This window comes from Nanorana parkeri, unplaced genomic scaffold, assembly GCF_000935625.1.
Source record: "Nanorana parkeri isolate BGI_ZX_2015 unplaced genomic scaffold, ASM93562v1 scaffold56, whole genome shotgun sequence".
NCBI classification, from domain to species: Eukaryota; Metazoa; Chordata; class Amphibia; order Anura; family Dicroglossidae; genus Nanorana; species Nanorana parkeri.
The window spans coordinates 2,258,440-2,272,667 of record NW_017306324.1 but is presented as its reverse complement, the minus strand read 5'-3'; the positions used below and the strand labels follow the sequence as shown (position 1 = coordinate 2,272,667).

The window sequence follows — 14,228 nt, the reverse complement described above, 5'->3', positions numbered from 1 at the left end:
GATTTACATGCTTGTCCCAGAAAATGCTGAAACTGTTGATTCACCCTGACAGCCAGGCTTAGGGAATTTTCAGAAATAGAGGTCAGCGGTACCAGCCAGAGCCAGATTTACTCTTTCTGCTGCCCCAATACCAGGTACCTCAATGCACGGGGGGTGCGACATCGCCGAGATCCCTAGTACAAAACAAGCGCGGCTTCCCCGCTGTGCATTTAGCTCTGCTTGCCCAAAGCAGGGCTAAATGTAGAAAACAACTACCTGCCCGGTGCCTGGAACTGCATGTCCCTGTCGACGGAAGATAGGAATTCCACACCCCTGCTGCCCCTCTACTCCTCAGTTGTCCTTGTGGGAATCCGGCCCTGGTGCCAGCCACTCTACTTCTTTAGTGCTTGTTACCAGTTGGAGACGGTTCACCCGTAGACTTTTTGTTTGAACACAAGATGGCGATAGAGAGACATTCCAGTTATTAGCCATCTCAATGTTGAGAGTGTAATTACTTTGCACTTATTATTATTGTACTTTTTAGTTATATTAGAATTGTAGATGCAGGAGACTAGACACTTGTCTTCAAGCACGTAATCTTTGTCTATCAGCACATAAGAAATAAACAACAGAGCAGGAAAGAGAAGGCTTCCATAGCCTGTGGCAGTTTTGCATGTGGCTTTTTCAAGGTGAGCAAGGTTGATTTTAAAGCGTGGCCTCATCCATTTAAAACGCCCAAAGGGACGAGTCACTTTAGTCTGCTCTGTTACTTTCTTACCTGGTGAGAAATAAAGCTTGCAGTGCCCCATCTCTTGCTGAAATATGTCTGTACACTTAATGGTGGCTAGTGGACTAGTGAAGAGCGTTGACCTATTATGACCATCGTGTTGGCAAGTCAAGCACATCTAGCTGAGCCCTCCCTGCATCAGTTGTGTTACATGTGGGAGGAATTTATCATGGCAATTGCGAGTGTTTGAACTTGCACAGAATATATTTGACGCTCTTTGCTCCAGATTTATGATGCCAGTGTAATGTTCATAAATGAGGTTAAATAGACTCCAGGAAAGAAGACTCGTAACTCCAGGCAAAAAGCGTAACTGTCGCTTCTTGAAGAGGTGGTCATGGGGACTTCTTAAATAGAACTATGGGGTAAGTGTTTTTCCCCCCTAGTTCTCTTACGGGTCACGGGAGGACATATAATAGCCTCCTCCCATGACCCAAAGCTCAGTATATAGCAAGCTTCAGCTTGTGGTATACTGAGTCTGGCGCAAGAGGGACGGATCCCGACATTACTGTCGAGATCCACCCAGCTGCATGATTGACAGCTGGCTCTGCCCATCCGTTCCTCCACTCAGCGCTGGAGGATCAGAGTCGGGAGGGGGGGATCCCTGCAGGAATCGGTGACTGGCAGTCACTGCTCTCTGCAGGGAGATGATCGAGAAGTGAGCGAGCGACGGTATGCGTTCGCTCACTACCGATCTATTGAGCCAACATGTGACAGATTCATTGTCACACGTCGGCTCGAACTATGAGGATGACTGATTTGTTTTGTTAAGTGATGCTCCAGTTTCAGACAGCCGCAGAACAAGTGCAAAACACGTGCAGTTGAAAAAGTAGTGCAAGCTCAGGTCAAAACAGCCACACATGTTAAAAGACAGATTTGCACATTAAAAAAAAAATTATCTAAGAGGCTAAAACTGTCGCAATTGCTTTGATAAATTCCTCTCAGTGTGTTTTTGTATTAACATGTGTGTGTTTTTTCTTTTAGTTCACATTAATGAATCACACTTATCTCAAGTGTCCTAACAACAGCGGTAAGTTCATTTATTGGTATGTACTAAAAAATATACTTTATGGGCAAAAATTTGTAGAGACTCATTCAAAGTATTGCGCCCCAGAGTTTCCAGTGAGGGGTTATGTTCAGGCTACAGTATACAAAGGCAGTTTAGACCATTGGGCACTTCCAACCTTGTGGCTCTGTTCCAGCATGACTGTGCCCCTGTGTACAAAGCCAGCTCCATATAGACATAGGTTGATGAGTTTGGTGGGGAGGAACTCAAGTGGCCTGGAGAGAGTCCTGACCCTAACTCTAGACGAGGTTCATTGAGATGAATTGAAATGTTGATTGTGAGCCAGGTCTTCTCATCCAACATCAGTACCTGACCCCACCAAAGCTCTTTTGACTGAATGCACTTGTAGAAGGCCTTCTAAGATAAGTGGAGGCTGTTAAGCTCCAAAGAAGAGGGGAACGGGGCACCCCCATATTATTGCCAGTCCTCATTTTTCCAGTAACTCTGCCTCTCCTGAACAATGGGAAGAATCCCCATAGATGTCTATTGGTTCTACTTCACATAGACAGGCACTGAGAAGAAGAGGATAGGCTGGCCGGAGGTAAACATCAGAGCTGGATGCGGCTAGACAGGGTATAAGGACTGTACATGGACCTTTGGGGTGGGGGGGTGCTTGGGTTAGGTCAGACCTGGTAGGAAGGGAAACTGTTAAAAATTTCACATTTCTCCTTACCCTGTAAAGCACTTTTTTTCTGTATTAAAATTAACACAAGTGTATGTCTTGTTTTTGCTGCCTTCTGCCATCTACCGTGTTTCCCCGAAAATAAGACACTGTCTTATATTTTTTGGGGCTCAAAAAAACACACTAGGTCTTATTTACGGGTAGGTCTTATTTAATTTTTTTTACTGTACAACAATCCACACTTTCATGTACAGCAGTCTACATGTATTCATGTACAAAAAATATGGTGATCAGGGCAACCTTTCCAAGAGCAATTTGGTAACCAATCGCTGGCCAGAATGAGCGAAGTGCGCTTTCACTATGGATTCCTCACAGGCGGAGTGCGTTTGGTATCACTCCGCCTGTGACAGGAGGCGGCGCTATAGAGGAAGCATCAGCCAATGCGGCTCTGCTCCCTCCGATGCCGCCTCGCTTCCTCTAGCGCTGGCTTCGTTAGTACCGCTGATTCTCTCCTGCGGCTCTTCAAGTTCCCCCCTTATGCCACCACTGGCCTTGGGAATGGTCACAACTAGGTCTTATTTTCGGGGTAGGTCTTATATTTTAGCAATTCCCAAAAATAGTACTAGGTCTTATTTTCGGGGTAGGTCTTATTTTCGGGGAAACAGCGTATGTATACTGAGAGCATTGGAGAAGCAGTCCAGCGCTGTCCACATGTACTGATGTCAGGAGACAGGGGCCTGAATTATTTTTGAACCATACAGTTCCAAAGTCACCGATCTGACCAAGAACATTTTAATTTATCTTTGGTAAAGGGGCTTTAATCAATGCACTACAGTTTATTCTGTATGTGATACTTTTTTGGCCCCGCGTGTGACCTGATTAAATCATTCTCTCTTTTTTATTATCTGACACTACTTGTCTAGCACTCAAAACAGGCTTTTGTTTTTTGAATGCTAATATCTGGCTCTTGTCTCCCTGCCTCTTGTCTCTATTCGCAATGCAATAATAATAATAGGCTCTTTGTACTCAGAAGGCTGGAACGTTTTAAAAAATACATTCTGCCTTTAAATGAGGAAATATTGCAATTGTTGTGGTTCCGTGTGCGATAGCTAAACTGCAATTAAAACAAAAATCACGTGTTGTCCTCTGTATCTGCAGATCGGGTCTGGAACGTTGATGTGAAGTTGAATCTCTTTGATGTTCTTCTAAAAGTCTCTTCTGAGGTTCCAGCCTCATTCAGTATGGCGATCTGCTACCAAAACCAGAGTACGGGCGCCTGCACCATCCAGTCGGCAGTCTATAATATTTCAACGGTGAGCAAAGAGGTCTACTTAAGTTTGATAAATTTACTTTATTTGGAAGCAATACTCACAATCATTGGAAGCTGCTCAACAGTCAACGTCTAACCTCTTCCACTGCTCGTGGGTGCGCTCTGCTCCAAGGTCCATTTCTCTTCTACACATCGACTTTATTTTCGGAACACCAAAACTGTAAGACACTCCACCCAGCAGTCTCTCTCTAACATGTTTCGCCCCCTGATGGAACTTAACTGTACACCAAGAGGGCATGGGGGAGAGGGAAATAGGTATAAACACAATAATGAACTCCGATGAGCACTAATGAGCAGATCTCTAACCACCTCCCACTTTCTTAAAGGTATAGTCCCTCTCATAACATATAAATAACAAATTATGGGTCATATAACTGACAGCTGCTTTTGGTGCTTGGAAAATAAAATTAAAGGAAGTGGTGTCTGTCTTTGCCTCAAACTATTGCAGTTAATTGGAAGCACCCTAAGGTTTTCAGATGTAACTCCAACCAAAGCATTTTTCTGATGAAGGATTACCACCCTTATCAGGTTTTAATGCTGTCCAAGTGCTCATTTCCTGTCATGTTGACCACCAGAAGTGGGTGGAATCTCCACAAATGGACCATAGGCAATATTAAAATCCTGATAGAAGTTCTAACCCATCCCCACTCTGCTTAAGGCCTAACTCCAGCCAATTTTTTTTAGTCTATCATAGAATGGGGAAGAGTATTTTTTTTCTTTTGCCTGTGACCTCTTTGCGTCTGCTTGGCACCACCCAGGCTCTTCACCAACAGTCATGCATATGTTGAAGAATCTCCATTCATTCCTATGAAAAGACCATAGGAATGGTGGATGACCATATAACAGTGGATGGCTTTCTATTGGATTGAATGGAGATTGTTTTCACGAATGAAGGGAAGACTTTTGGAAAAGAGACTGCATGGTGCCCAGAGAAGATCTCTAATTACTAAGTGTATATTTATCCTTTACATCAGCTCTGTCGCTAGAATAAAAACGTGTAAGTTTGTCCTGCCTGCAATGAAAGGTATACTTACCTATCGTGCTGCCCATGCCGCCTTTCTTTGCTCTTTCGAAGAGCTAGAGCTTGCTGAAGAATCTTCTTCTGGTCACAAGTCTGGTTTCCCACTGTTAAGACTGAATAGACTGATTCTTATCCAACCTAACTGTGCCTAGTTCTCCTTTAAGAAACCTTTTTCATTTAGAGATTATAAATGTTATCTTTCAGCCCCATTGGAAGCCTTCTAAAGAGATGCAGCTCTCCCTCCCTTGGCCTGGTCTTGGCACATGTATTAAGGTAGGAACTGTCTTTATCTACCTTTGTTCGCCTAATCTTTGTAGATAAAGAGCAAATATAAAAACAATACTGCCTAAAGTATATCTATCAAGCCAAACATTGTTAATATTACTTTACTATGTACAATTGCCTAAAAGCTTTTTAATTGTTATTCCCTATCACCCATTGTACACCAGGCTGACAGCAACAGTGCTTAAAGGTGCAGATCTAGACTGACTAACACAAAACCCTGATCCAGTGATAATATATACAGTAATAGTTCTTTTTTCTAGTACAGGGTCACCATAAGCAAGTAAATACAACATGCTTTTAGATACTTTATGGGGAAAATGGCCTGCATTTGAGTTGCATTTTTTCTCTATACTCATTAAGAATCTAACGATTCTCAGGGTGAAAAAACATACAACTCTGATATTGGAATCAGATGTTACCTGATAATTTTTCAGTGATTGTGAATAATATGTTGCTTTGCTTGTTTTTCCACGCAGGTCTGGCGATCTGATGTCCGTTTTGCTCATGAGTATCTCATTTGTTCGTTCGATTGTGAGTATGACCACTGATCCTCCTGTTGCAGATAAAGAACTTCTATTACCCACAACTGTTCTTTTTAAGACCCCAAGGGGGTGGGACTTAACCTTATATGGTCATAAAGGAAAGGATTTTAGCTAACTGTCTCAAATACATATACAATACTTGCCCATCCCCAGTCCCAGTGCTCCAGGAATCTGCTGTCTGCTGGGCACATACAGCCAGAGCAGAAATGTGATTACTGACTCAGCACTGCATGGGGAACAGTGATAAAATGGTCACTTCACATAGGAACCATTCGCCAGACTTTTAGCTGTTCATACAAAATGGGTCAAACTTTATTTGTATTAATCACAACTTACAGAGGGGGTTATTGAACACCATTATGGGAGATGGTTCTAAATCTATTTATTTAGCAGAGTGGGCTGACTGATGGCAGGTGGATAATTCTACCGCTAGATACAAATCTCAGGATCGGTTCAGAGGTTGCCTGCTTGTCCCCATGGAATCACACCCTCTGCAGCCAGATATAGCAAGATGTCGCTCTATTGCTGGCCCCAAGGCTCCTGAAACATCTCGCTGCCTCCGCTACAGAGGGAGCAATTCCATAAGGATAAACGGGCAGCCTCTTAGTCAGGGCTGGATTTCCCACAAGGCCACCAAGGCCCGGCCTCGGGGCAGCAGTAAGTCGAGGGGCAGCAGGGGTGTGGAATTCCTATCAGCCGACACCCGGGACATGCAGTTTGCAGGGCTGGGCAGGTAGTTGAGGGGGCGTATTGAAGAACCTGGCCTTGAGGCAGCAGAGAGAGTAAATCCGGCAGTGCTCTTAGTGATCCTGCCACCTGTGTTTTAGACAAGTTGTTGACATGGCTCAGAAACTGCTTTTGAATTTTTTTCACAGCAGGGCTGCTGAGTTCCTGAAATAACATTGGTGTTCAGGTGCTTGGAAGAGTTCTTGTTTAATCATGTCTTCTTTTTCTCTCGGCAGATTCTCACAAGCACCTTGGCCTGATCATGCTTGTCACGATGCTGGTGACCTTCATTCTGACGTTCCTCTTCTTCCTGATCGTCCGCAGGATATGGAAGATATTCACAGGTTAGAGAACAGTCCATAACTTGCCGCATTCCTGGCATGCAAGGAATGTGGAGCAGTTAAACGATACAAACCCTTAAATTACCTTGCAGGGAGTTTATTGCTCACATTACCTGGCTTATATGGTTTTTATTACTGCTTTTTAAAGGTGGGCTTGCACCGGACTGACGGGTTGAAGGCATTTATTAACAATGTGTACTTTGTGAACGCCTTTCACTGTTTTATAGCAGTTCTTTTTTTTTTTGCCTGCTTCCTGTAGACTGCCCATTAAGAAAATAGTAAGTGTATTAGGTTACCCGAAAGACTGGAGGAAAGGAACCGTCTCCACCGTACCACACGAATATTAATAATATGTTTACAAACATGTCCAGTAGCTCACAAATACCAACTTTAATGCTCACATCTAAAAAAAAAAAAAACATGTTTTGGAGCCTTGCAGGACTTCTTCAAGGGGCAACAGTGTCACTGATTTCCTAATGAAGGAGTCCTGCGAGGCTCGGAATCCTATTTTTAAAGTGGCGCCATCTACACTACTGTCACCAAGCACCCCTTCGTAGGGTCATAAAGCTGCTTGGAGTGGGCTTGGATATACTTATTCACCTTACAACACAGGTTTCTAAAACATACTGTATGTGTGCCCCAGGCCATCACAGATATCTTTGATTGGCATATTCTGTGCACTTCATATCAAAGTAGGGTAGAACATGAGCTTCTCTGTCCTGTACTGTGGAAGCTGTGCCCAAAAAAGGACAAGCAGAGGACAATGGACAATTCACCGGAATTGTCTGTAGGCTCCCTGCAGCTGATCTTTTCATATTACTGCCTTGCCCTACACTGTGTCTCTACGTGAAGGCTGCAGTCTTGGTAAAGATGCTGGGCTTCCCCTGATGGCTGGTGATCTGATGCGGGTGGGAAAATATTCAAGAAACAGAGGGAGAGGTGGAGGAAGCTCATATCCACTAAATCAGGGATGGCCAAACTCCGGCCCTCCAGCTGTGGTAGAACTACAAATTCCATGAGGCATTGCAAGAATCTCACAGCCACAGACATGACTCCCGGAGAGAGATGCCTCATGGGATTTGTAGTTTCACCGCAGCTGGAGGGCCGGAGTTTGGCCATCCCTGCACTAAATGAATGAAGCAGAAGCAGGGAGATCCTTGCATTGTTCCCCAAGTACAGCTTCCTTTCCAGCAAGGATAATAATGAGAAGCACAGTAGTGACATCACCAAATCTTACTGCAGATCTCCTGAGACTAGAAGTCAGAGGAAGCAGTGCCTTGTATGATCTAAGACCTCAAATATACAGTGATAAGTGTCAAGGCACAGTAAGTGCATTTTTATTTTTGAAGATTAAAGGTAAATCTTTTAGGGTAGTGCTAAGGCACAGTTACTATTTTCAGAATGTTCCCTATGAGATAGCACACCTTTACTCTTTCAGTTCAGGTCTAGTTTATATGCTTCCTGCATGTCTTTAAAATGTTTATTTAGCCCTTTGACTTCAGCAAACCTTTTAGCTGGGGGCAAACTTTTTCTCTGAGGCCGTGTAGCTTCTAATCATACTAATACATATGTGTTAATCCTTTGCACAGCTCCACTTTGGAGAAGAACCATCCTGCTTGTCTATTCACCGGATTCCTTGGAGTATAAGACTCTCATCTGTGCCTTTGCTGACTTCCTGCAAAGCATCCTGGGCTGCGAGGTCATCTTGGACATGTGGGATATGAACAATATCAGCAAAATTGGGATGTTACCTTGGTTTTATCAAAAGAGGGAGCTTGTAAGTCAAAGGAAAGGCAGAGTGATGATTTTGTGGACCACACGGACTCAGACTATGTACCAGCAGTGGAGGAACAGTCAGCTGAACAGCTTTGTGTGGAAAGACCCAGCCAACCTGTTTGGGGCCGCAATGTCCTGCCTAAATAAAGATCTGTTAGCAGAGCAGGAAAGTGCAAAACTGAAGGAGTATGCCATAGTCTACTTTGAAGGCCTTTGTGAAAAGAAAGACATTCCTAAATCCCTGAGGAAGATTTCAAGGTATCGCCTTTTTAAGGACCTCTACAGGCTGGTCAGCAGACTGCAGGACACTACTTGCCTATCTCCGCCGTGCCTGATCAAGGCAGTTGCCAAATACCTCATGAAAAAGCTAATACGCTCAGAAAAGAGCCAGGGCCTTCAGTACAACGTTGAAATTTGCAAGCAAAGACTTTATGAAGAGATGGCTGCTGAGAAGAACAAGATGGAGTCAACAGCTCTTTAAGCCTTCTGGAATTGGCTCATTTTAATTCCTGGAACTAGACCTTCTCCACAAATATTAAACAAGGACCTCGATTTTTTTGAGAATGGATTGACACCTGTGAAATCTGCAATGACTGTATTAAGGATCGGCTTCACAGAAGACTGATCTTTGAGATTTTGAGGGGAAATCAATGTTTTGAATCACCTGCTAGACTCTGTTCATCAGAGACTTTCATGGTGAGATTTCTCTGCAGCAGCTCCTGTTTCCCCTTCTTCTCACAAGGGTGTAAGAATGCCGACACTCTTTTGCGACTGGATCTGCTGCAAAAGGATGTTTGTTCTCCGGTGTAGAGAATCCATCGAGTGTGATTTGTAATGGCTCTGGAAGTAAGGTGTAACTGGGAATTGTGGCTGGAATATTTCACTATGGAAGTTCCTGAGAGATATTAGAAGCCAGCATCTAATTCCACTTGCCAGCAACCATGCTAAATGTAAAATTCCATGGCCTCCCGTGTAAAGATGTGAAATTGTGATGTAATTTTTTTGACCAACCCATGTGATCTTGTGTTCTATTTCTTAAGGGCAACTATCATTAAAATCTTTCATACCAAACTTTACATTTATTTCTTTAAACTATAGTCTGTGTTATTATGGGTTGTTATATGTTGTTCAACTCATTAAGAAATTTTTTCATATCTCCTAACTAGGGATGCACCAATACCAAGTACCGTACTCGGTACAAGTACAGATACTTTTCCAGCTCCAAGACTAGACTAGAGAAAAACTCAAAAGTTAGGAGGCAGCTGTCATGTGTAAGGAGCACACGGAGCTCCTTGGATTTGTACATCTCTGTTTTAATATATGAATTTGTTTTTATAAATATAAATAAAGGGATGCACCATTACCATTTTAACAAGTACTGATACTTGCCCAATTACTTACAAGTACAAGTACTGATACATTTGTGTTTATTACCATGTGACAGTTTTTCTAAAACAATACAGCCTAATGATTTCAGGACAGTGGTGGAGCGCCAGAGCCCGTTCCCAGCTGCAACCGCTGCAACCCTGGTAGTTCTCATGAAAATGCCAAGTATCTGAACTGGTATCGGTGCATCCCTAATCCTAACCACATCGCCTAATAGCCACAGTGTAACGATTAGCCCAGAACCTTTGCCATCTGCTGGTCGTTACTTAGCATTGCAGCTCAGATCTCTGCTCTGATCACCTGACCTCATTAGTGGACTTTAAGGCAAGCCTCAAGCCTGCTTACTTGTTTGCTCTTGCCATGGATAGAAGTCTTTCTGTTTGAGTTATGTCTGAATGTTCATGCCTTTGGTTATTTTTGTTATAACTGTTCTGGGCCCCCATTCTCCTAAGTCCGCATCGTTTGAATCCTGGCATAATAATAACTGTCAAAGATGGCTGTCACAGTAAATGCCTTGTAGTATGTGAGCCACAGTAAAAAAAAGAATACTGTGGTAAATAGCAATGAATGTCTTTGAAATTGTAATGTGATGTAATTTGTAGACTACATGAACAGATCATGGTTACATTGCATAGTTCTATTTAATGTGTGAGTGTCTACATCTTATCAGACACAGTATTCTTGCAGTCTCCATGTCAAATTACAGTCCAAACAGGCAGTGCTGATCAACTCCACGAGCCTAGGCTTCACCCTGATAGTAGACCTGCACTTTGCCTGTACAAGGAAAGTAACACTCCTCATACCCTCAGATGACTGTACTTGGGCATGTCAATGTTACACTTGGGCACCAGGACACAGGGAGGCAGGGTTACCAGGTATTGCTTAGGTAATGAGGCAGCTGGGGGGGGGGGGGGGGGGGGGGGCATAAGCAGGCTCTTCTCAATGCCCCCCTGCCTCCTTGGTCCACTGTGACCCACCAAGATTTATATGCGGAGCAAACTGAACTTACACAGGGCTAGCTACACTCCTCATACCCTCAGATGACAGTACTTGGGCATGGCAATGTTACACTTGGGCACCAGGGTGCCAGGGTTACCAGGTATTGTTCATGAAATGAGGCGGGGGGGGGCATAAGCAGGCTCTTCTCAATGCCCCCCTGCCTCCTTGATCCGCTTTGACCCACCAAGACTTCTATGCTGAGCAAACTGAACTTACACAGGGCTATCCACACTCCTTATGCCCTCAGATGACAGCACTTGGGCATGGCAATGTTACACTTGGGCACCAAGCCCTACATTGCGGGGAGGCAGGGTTACCAGGTATTGCTTAGGTAATGAGGCAGCAGGGGAGCTTGAGAAATAGCTGCTTGTAGCTCGATCTTGAAATTAACAAGTACAGGTTAATTGTATGGGTGGGATTATAGGCAACCAATACCCACCTTCCCGATGCTTGTACATCCTCCTCTTTCATCAGGTCTAGGTTTTGGGTCTTCATCAGCACCTGTATAAATGTGACCTAAGGGTAACCACAGACCTGAGATAAAAGTCTATCAATGGCTGGCTCAAGGCACCAATGTTTATGGTTCTTTCAAATGATTCCAACCAACCCTCCAAGGTGCTTTGGACATAAATTGGACAGTCCAGAAAACCTGGCATTCACTGCTTCTTCCTTCTACTCCTTATATTTCGGTAGATTTTACTTTGCGCCATTGTCAGTTTTGTGTTTTGCATGAGGATAATGGGATTGCATAGCTCCCACCAGTCCCTCATTGGAAGGGGCTGTCCCTCTTTTGCAGCCAAATCCCTTTTTCCTCCGCAGTTGTTCCTCTTTTTGGCCTGTAGATAGACCTCAGTAACAAAACACACTTTGCAACTACCAAAAATGTTTTACTGCACTCAACCTTTCACCCAACCTTAAATAATGAAATCTTTTATTTTGTATGGGCTTTATAAAGGAACAGTGGTGGTGAAAAAATGCAAATGTGGTTTTACCCAATCATTTTTGTGCATTAAATCTTAATGATTTAGCTAAATGGGGGCATGGCAAGGGATGTGTCGTTTGGGGAAGGTGGGTATTGATTCCCTACAGTCCCACCCATACAATGAACCTGGATTTGTCATTTGCCACATACCTTGTGCTAAAAGGTGTCCCTCATTCTCTTTTCTGGCCAATGAGAGTGCCTTTACGAGCCAATAAGTCTTTCTCATTGGATAATGGAAAGACAGTTGACTGGCTAGCAATGAAGTAAGGAAAAGTAACTTAGCCCTGGCAATAAAGTGAAACTTTGATCAGAGAGGGACACAGAAAAGGCTTTTCTGGCTAATAAAGGTTACAAGTGTCTCAGACAGGATGCTTACATTTAAAGGTTTCATTTTGGAGTACCGGTTCTCTTTAAGACACTGTAATAAATCAGGACCATTTTACAGCTAGTATTTTTCTAAGTTCAACAGCATAGAGAGCATATGAGACGCACACTGCGGATTCCACATCAGACAAAAGCTGGCCAATGTGCTGAGTAAGCCAGACATGGAATGTATACTGCGGTTTTTATTGATTCAACTATTTTTCTACAAGGACAAATGTATTTATCTACAAGGACAAGCATTTATTTTCCCCACTTGGCCTTGCTAGCCTGGAAAGCTGTCACACTATCAATTTCTTTTTGTTATTACATTTAAGCAACTGTTTTAAAATTGTTTGTTAGAGCTTCAGCTTTTGTGGACAAGCAGCAAATTGTGATCAAATCTGTGACCTCATTTTCTAGTTATAGGGGAGCAGATAATGGGATGCAATTTGGTCACACCAGTTACTGGCACACGTTGCACTCTACTGGCCTGCTGTATTCAGAGGGGGACCCAGTCAGCAGAGGGCCCTGTGCAGGGATGGTTTTGTGGCCCCAAATCATTTACTGCTGAATTAAACAAACATAGTGCAAACGTACACTATATGGGCAAACATATTTGGACCCAACCGCCAAATAACTTCAGGGGATTTTTTAATACTGAAGACCATCTATTGGATGGAGAATTACTGCTGTGCTGGTGACATTCCCTCACTTAGCCCATTGAGGTGAATGCACAAATGTAAATGGAGCCGTAAACATCCACCTTTGTGGTAACAACTTGGGGACATACCTTCACTTAGCCCATTGAGGTGAATGCACAAATTTAAATGGGCCCTTAAACATCCACCTTTGTGGTAACAGCTTGGGGACATACCCTCACTTAGCACATTGAAGTGAATGCACAAATGAAAATGGGCTTGTAAACATCCAAGTTTGTGGTAACAACGTGGAAAAGGTCCTTTTCTGTTCCAGAATGATTGACTCTGTGAACAAAGCCATCGTCATAAAGACATGGTTTGATGAGTTCGAGGTGGAGGAACTCCAGTGCTCTTCACAAAGCCCTGACCTCAACCCTTCTGAACACCTTTGGAATGCCAATTGTGTGCCGGGTCTTCTCATCCAACACCAGTACCTGACCTCGCATATGTTCCTTTGGCTGAATGGGCACAAATTCCCACAGACACCCTCCAAAATCTTGTGAAAAGCCTTCTCGGAAGAGTTGGGGCTGGTATAGCTACAAAAGGGGGAGCAATTCCATATTACTGGCCATTTTGGGATGGGCATCACATCAGGGCTCCTACAGGTGTGAAGTTTAGGTGTCCACTAAAACCTTTTTCTCTGCAGTGTATACACACCACAGCAAAATGTTACAGGACTTTGATATTGAGAGATAGGGAATCAGGGCATTCTTTGGTATTTAATACAAGATCACGGATTGGAATCCGATAGATTGTAACAATTCCGATTGGCACGGCAACCTCAGTTCCTCAGGGTAGGAGAGTTAGTTAAATCTGTATTTTTCCATTTTAAATCTTTATATTGTGCCAGCAGGTCCAAAGTCCAAACTGTTTGTTTTTGCTCTGTGACACCAGTGTCGTGGGGTGCAGCCTGTATCTGTTTTCTTGTAAAACAAAAATAGATTTAGAAATACTATAAAACAGATACAAAGAAATGTAAAGCTTAAAATAGTTAACCATAGGAGGAGGAGCACGGTCAAAATCCAAGATTCACTTTAGGCCCCATTCACACTTGAGCTGAGCACCTTTGGTCATTTTTGGGGTTTGCACAGGCTTTTTGTGTGCATTTTTGTGGCTGCAGCCCTTAGAAGATAATTTTTGACAATGGAAAGCTAGTTAACAGGTACGAAAGCATGCAATCACGTGCGCTACCTGCATTTTTGTGCATTTTTCAGGTGCTCCCTTTGAAGTGTATTGGGGCCAAGCATTTGTATTTCATACTTTTCTTTTTGAAGGCCGTCCATGTGGTCACAGCGCGGACCTGTTTCCTTCTGTTTATAACTTTATGT

At 43.4% G+C, this 14,228-nt stretch overlaps 1 protein-coding gene and 1 long non-coding RNA gene across 2 annotated transcripts; both read left to right on the top strand.

Moving 5' to 3' along the window:
* Positions 1–1,762: 1,762 nt before the first annotated feature.
* Positions 1,763–5,601, top strand: LOC108804399. Its single transcript, XR_001942359.1, has 4 exons — positions 1,763–1,793; positions 3,610–3,764; positions 5,019–5,075; positions 5,564–5,601. It is a non-coding gene; the product is annotated as an uncharacterized LOC108804399 (long non-coding RNA).
* Positions 5,602–6,532: 931 nt separating this feature from the next.
* Positions 6,533–8,960, top strand: IL17RE (interleukin 17 receptor E). The gene is made up of 2 exons (XM_018576113.1): positions 6,533–6,699; positions 8,286–8,960. The coding sequence occupies exons 1-2, from the start codon at positions 6,618–6,620 to the stop codon at positions 8,951–8,953; spliced, it is 750 nt and encodes a 249-aa protein (XP_018431615.1). The 5' UTR covers positions 6,533–6,617; the 3' UTR covers positions 8,954–8,960.
* The last annotated feature ends 5,268 nt before the right edge of the window (positions 8,961–14,228 follow it).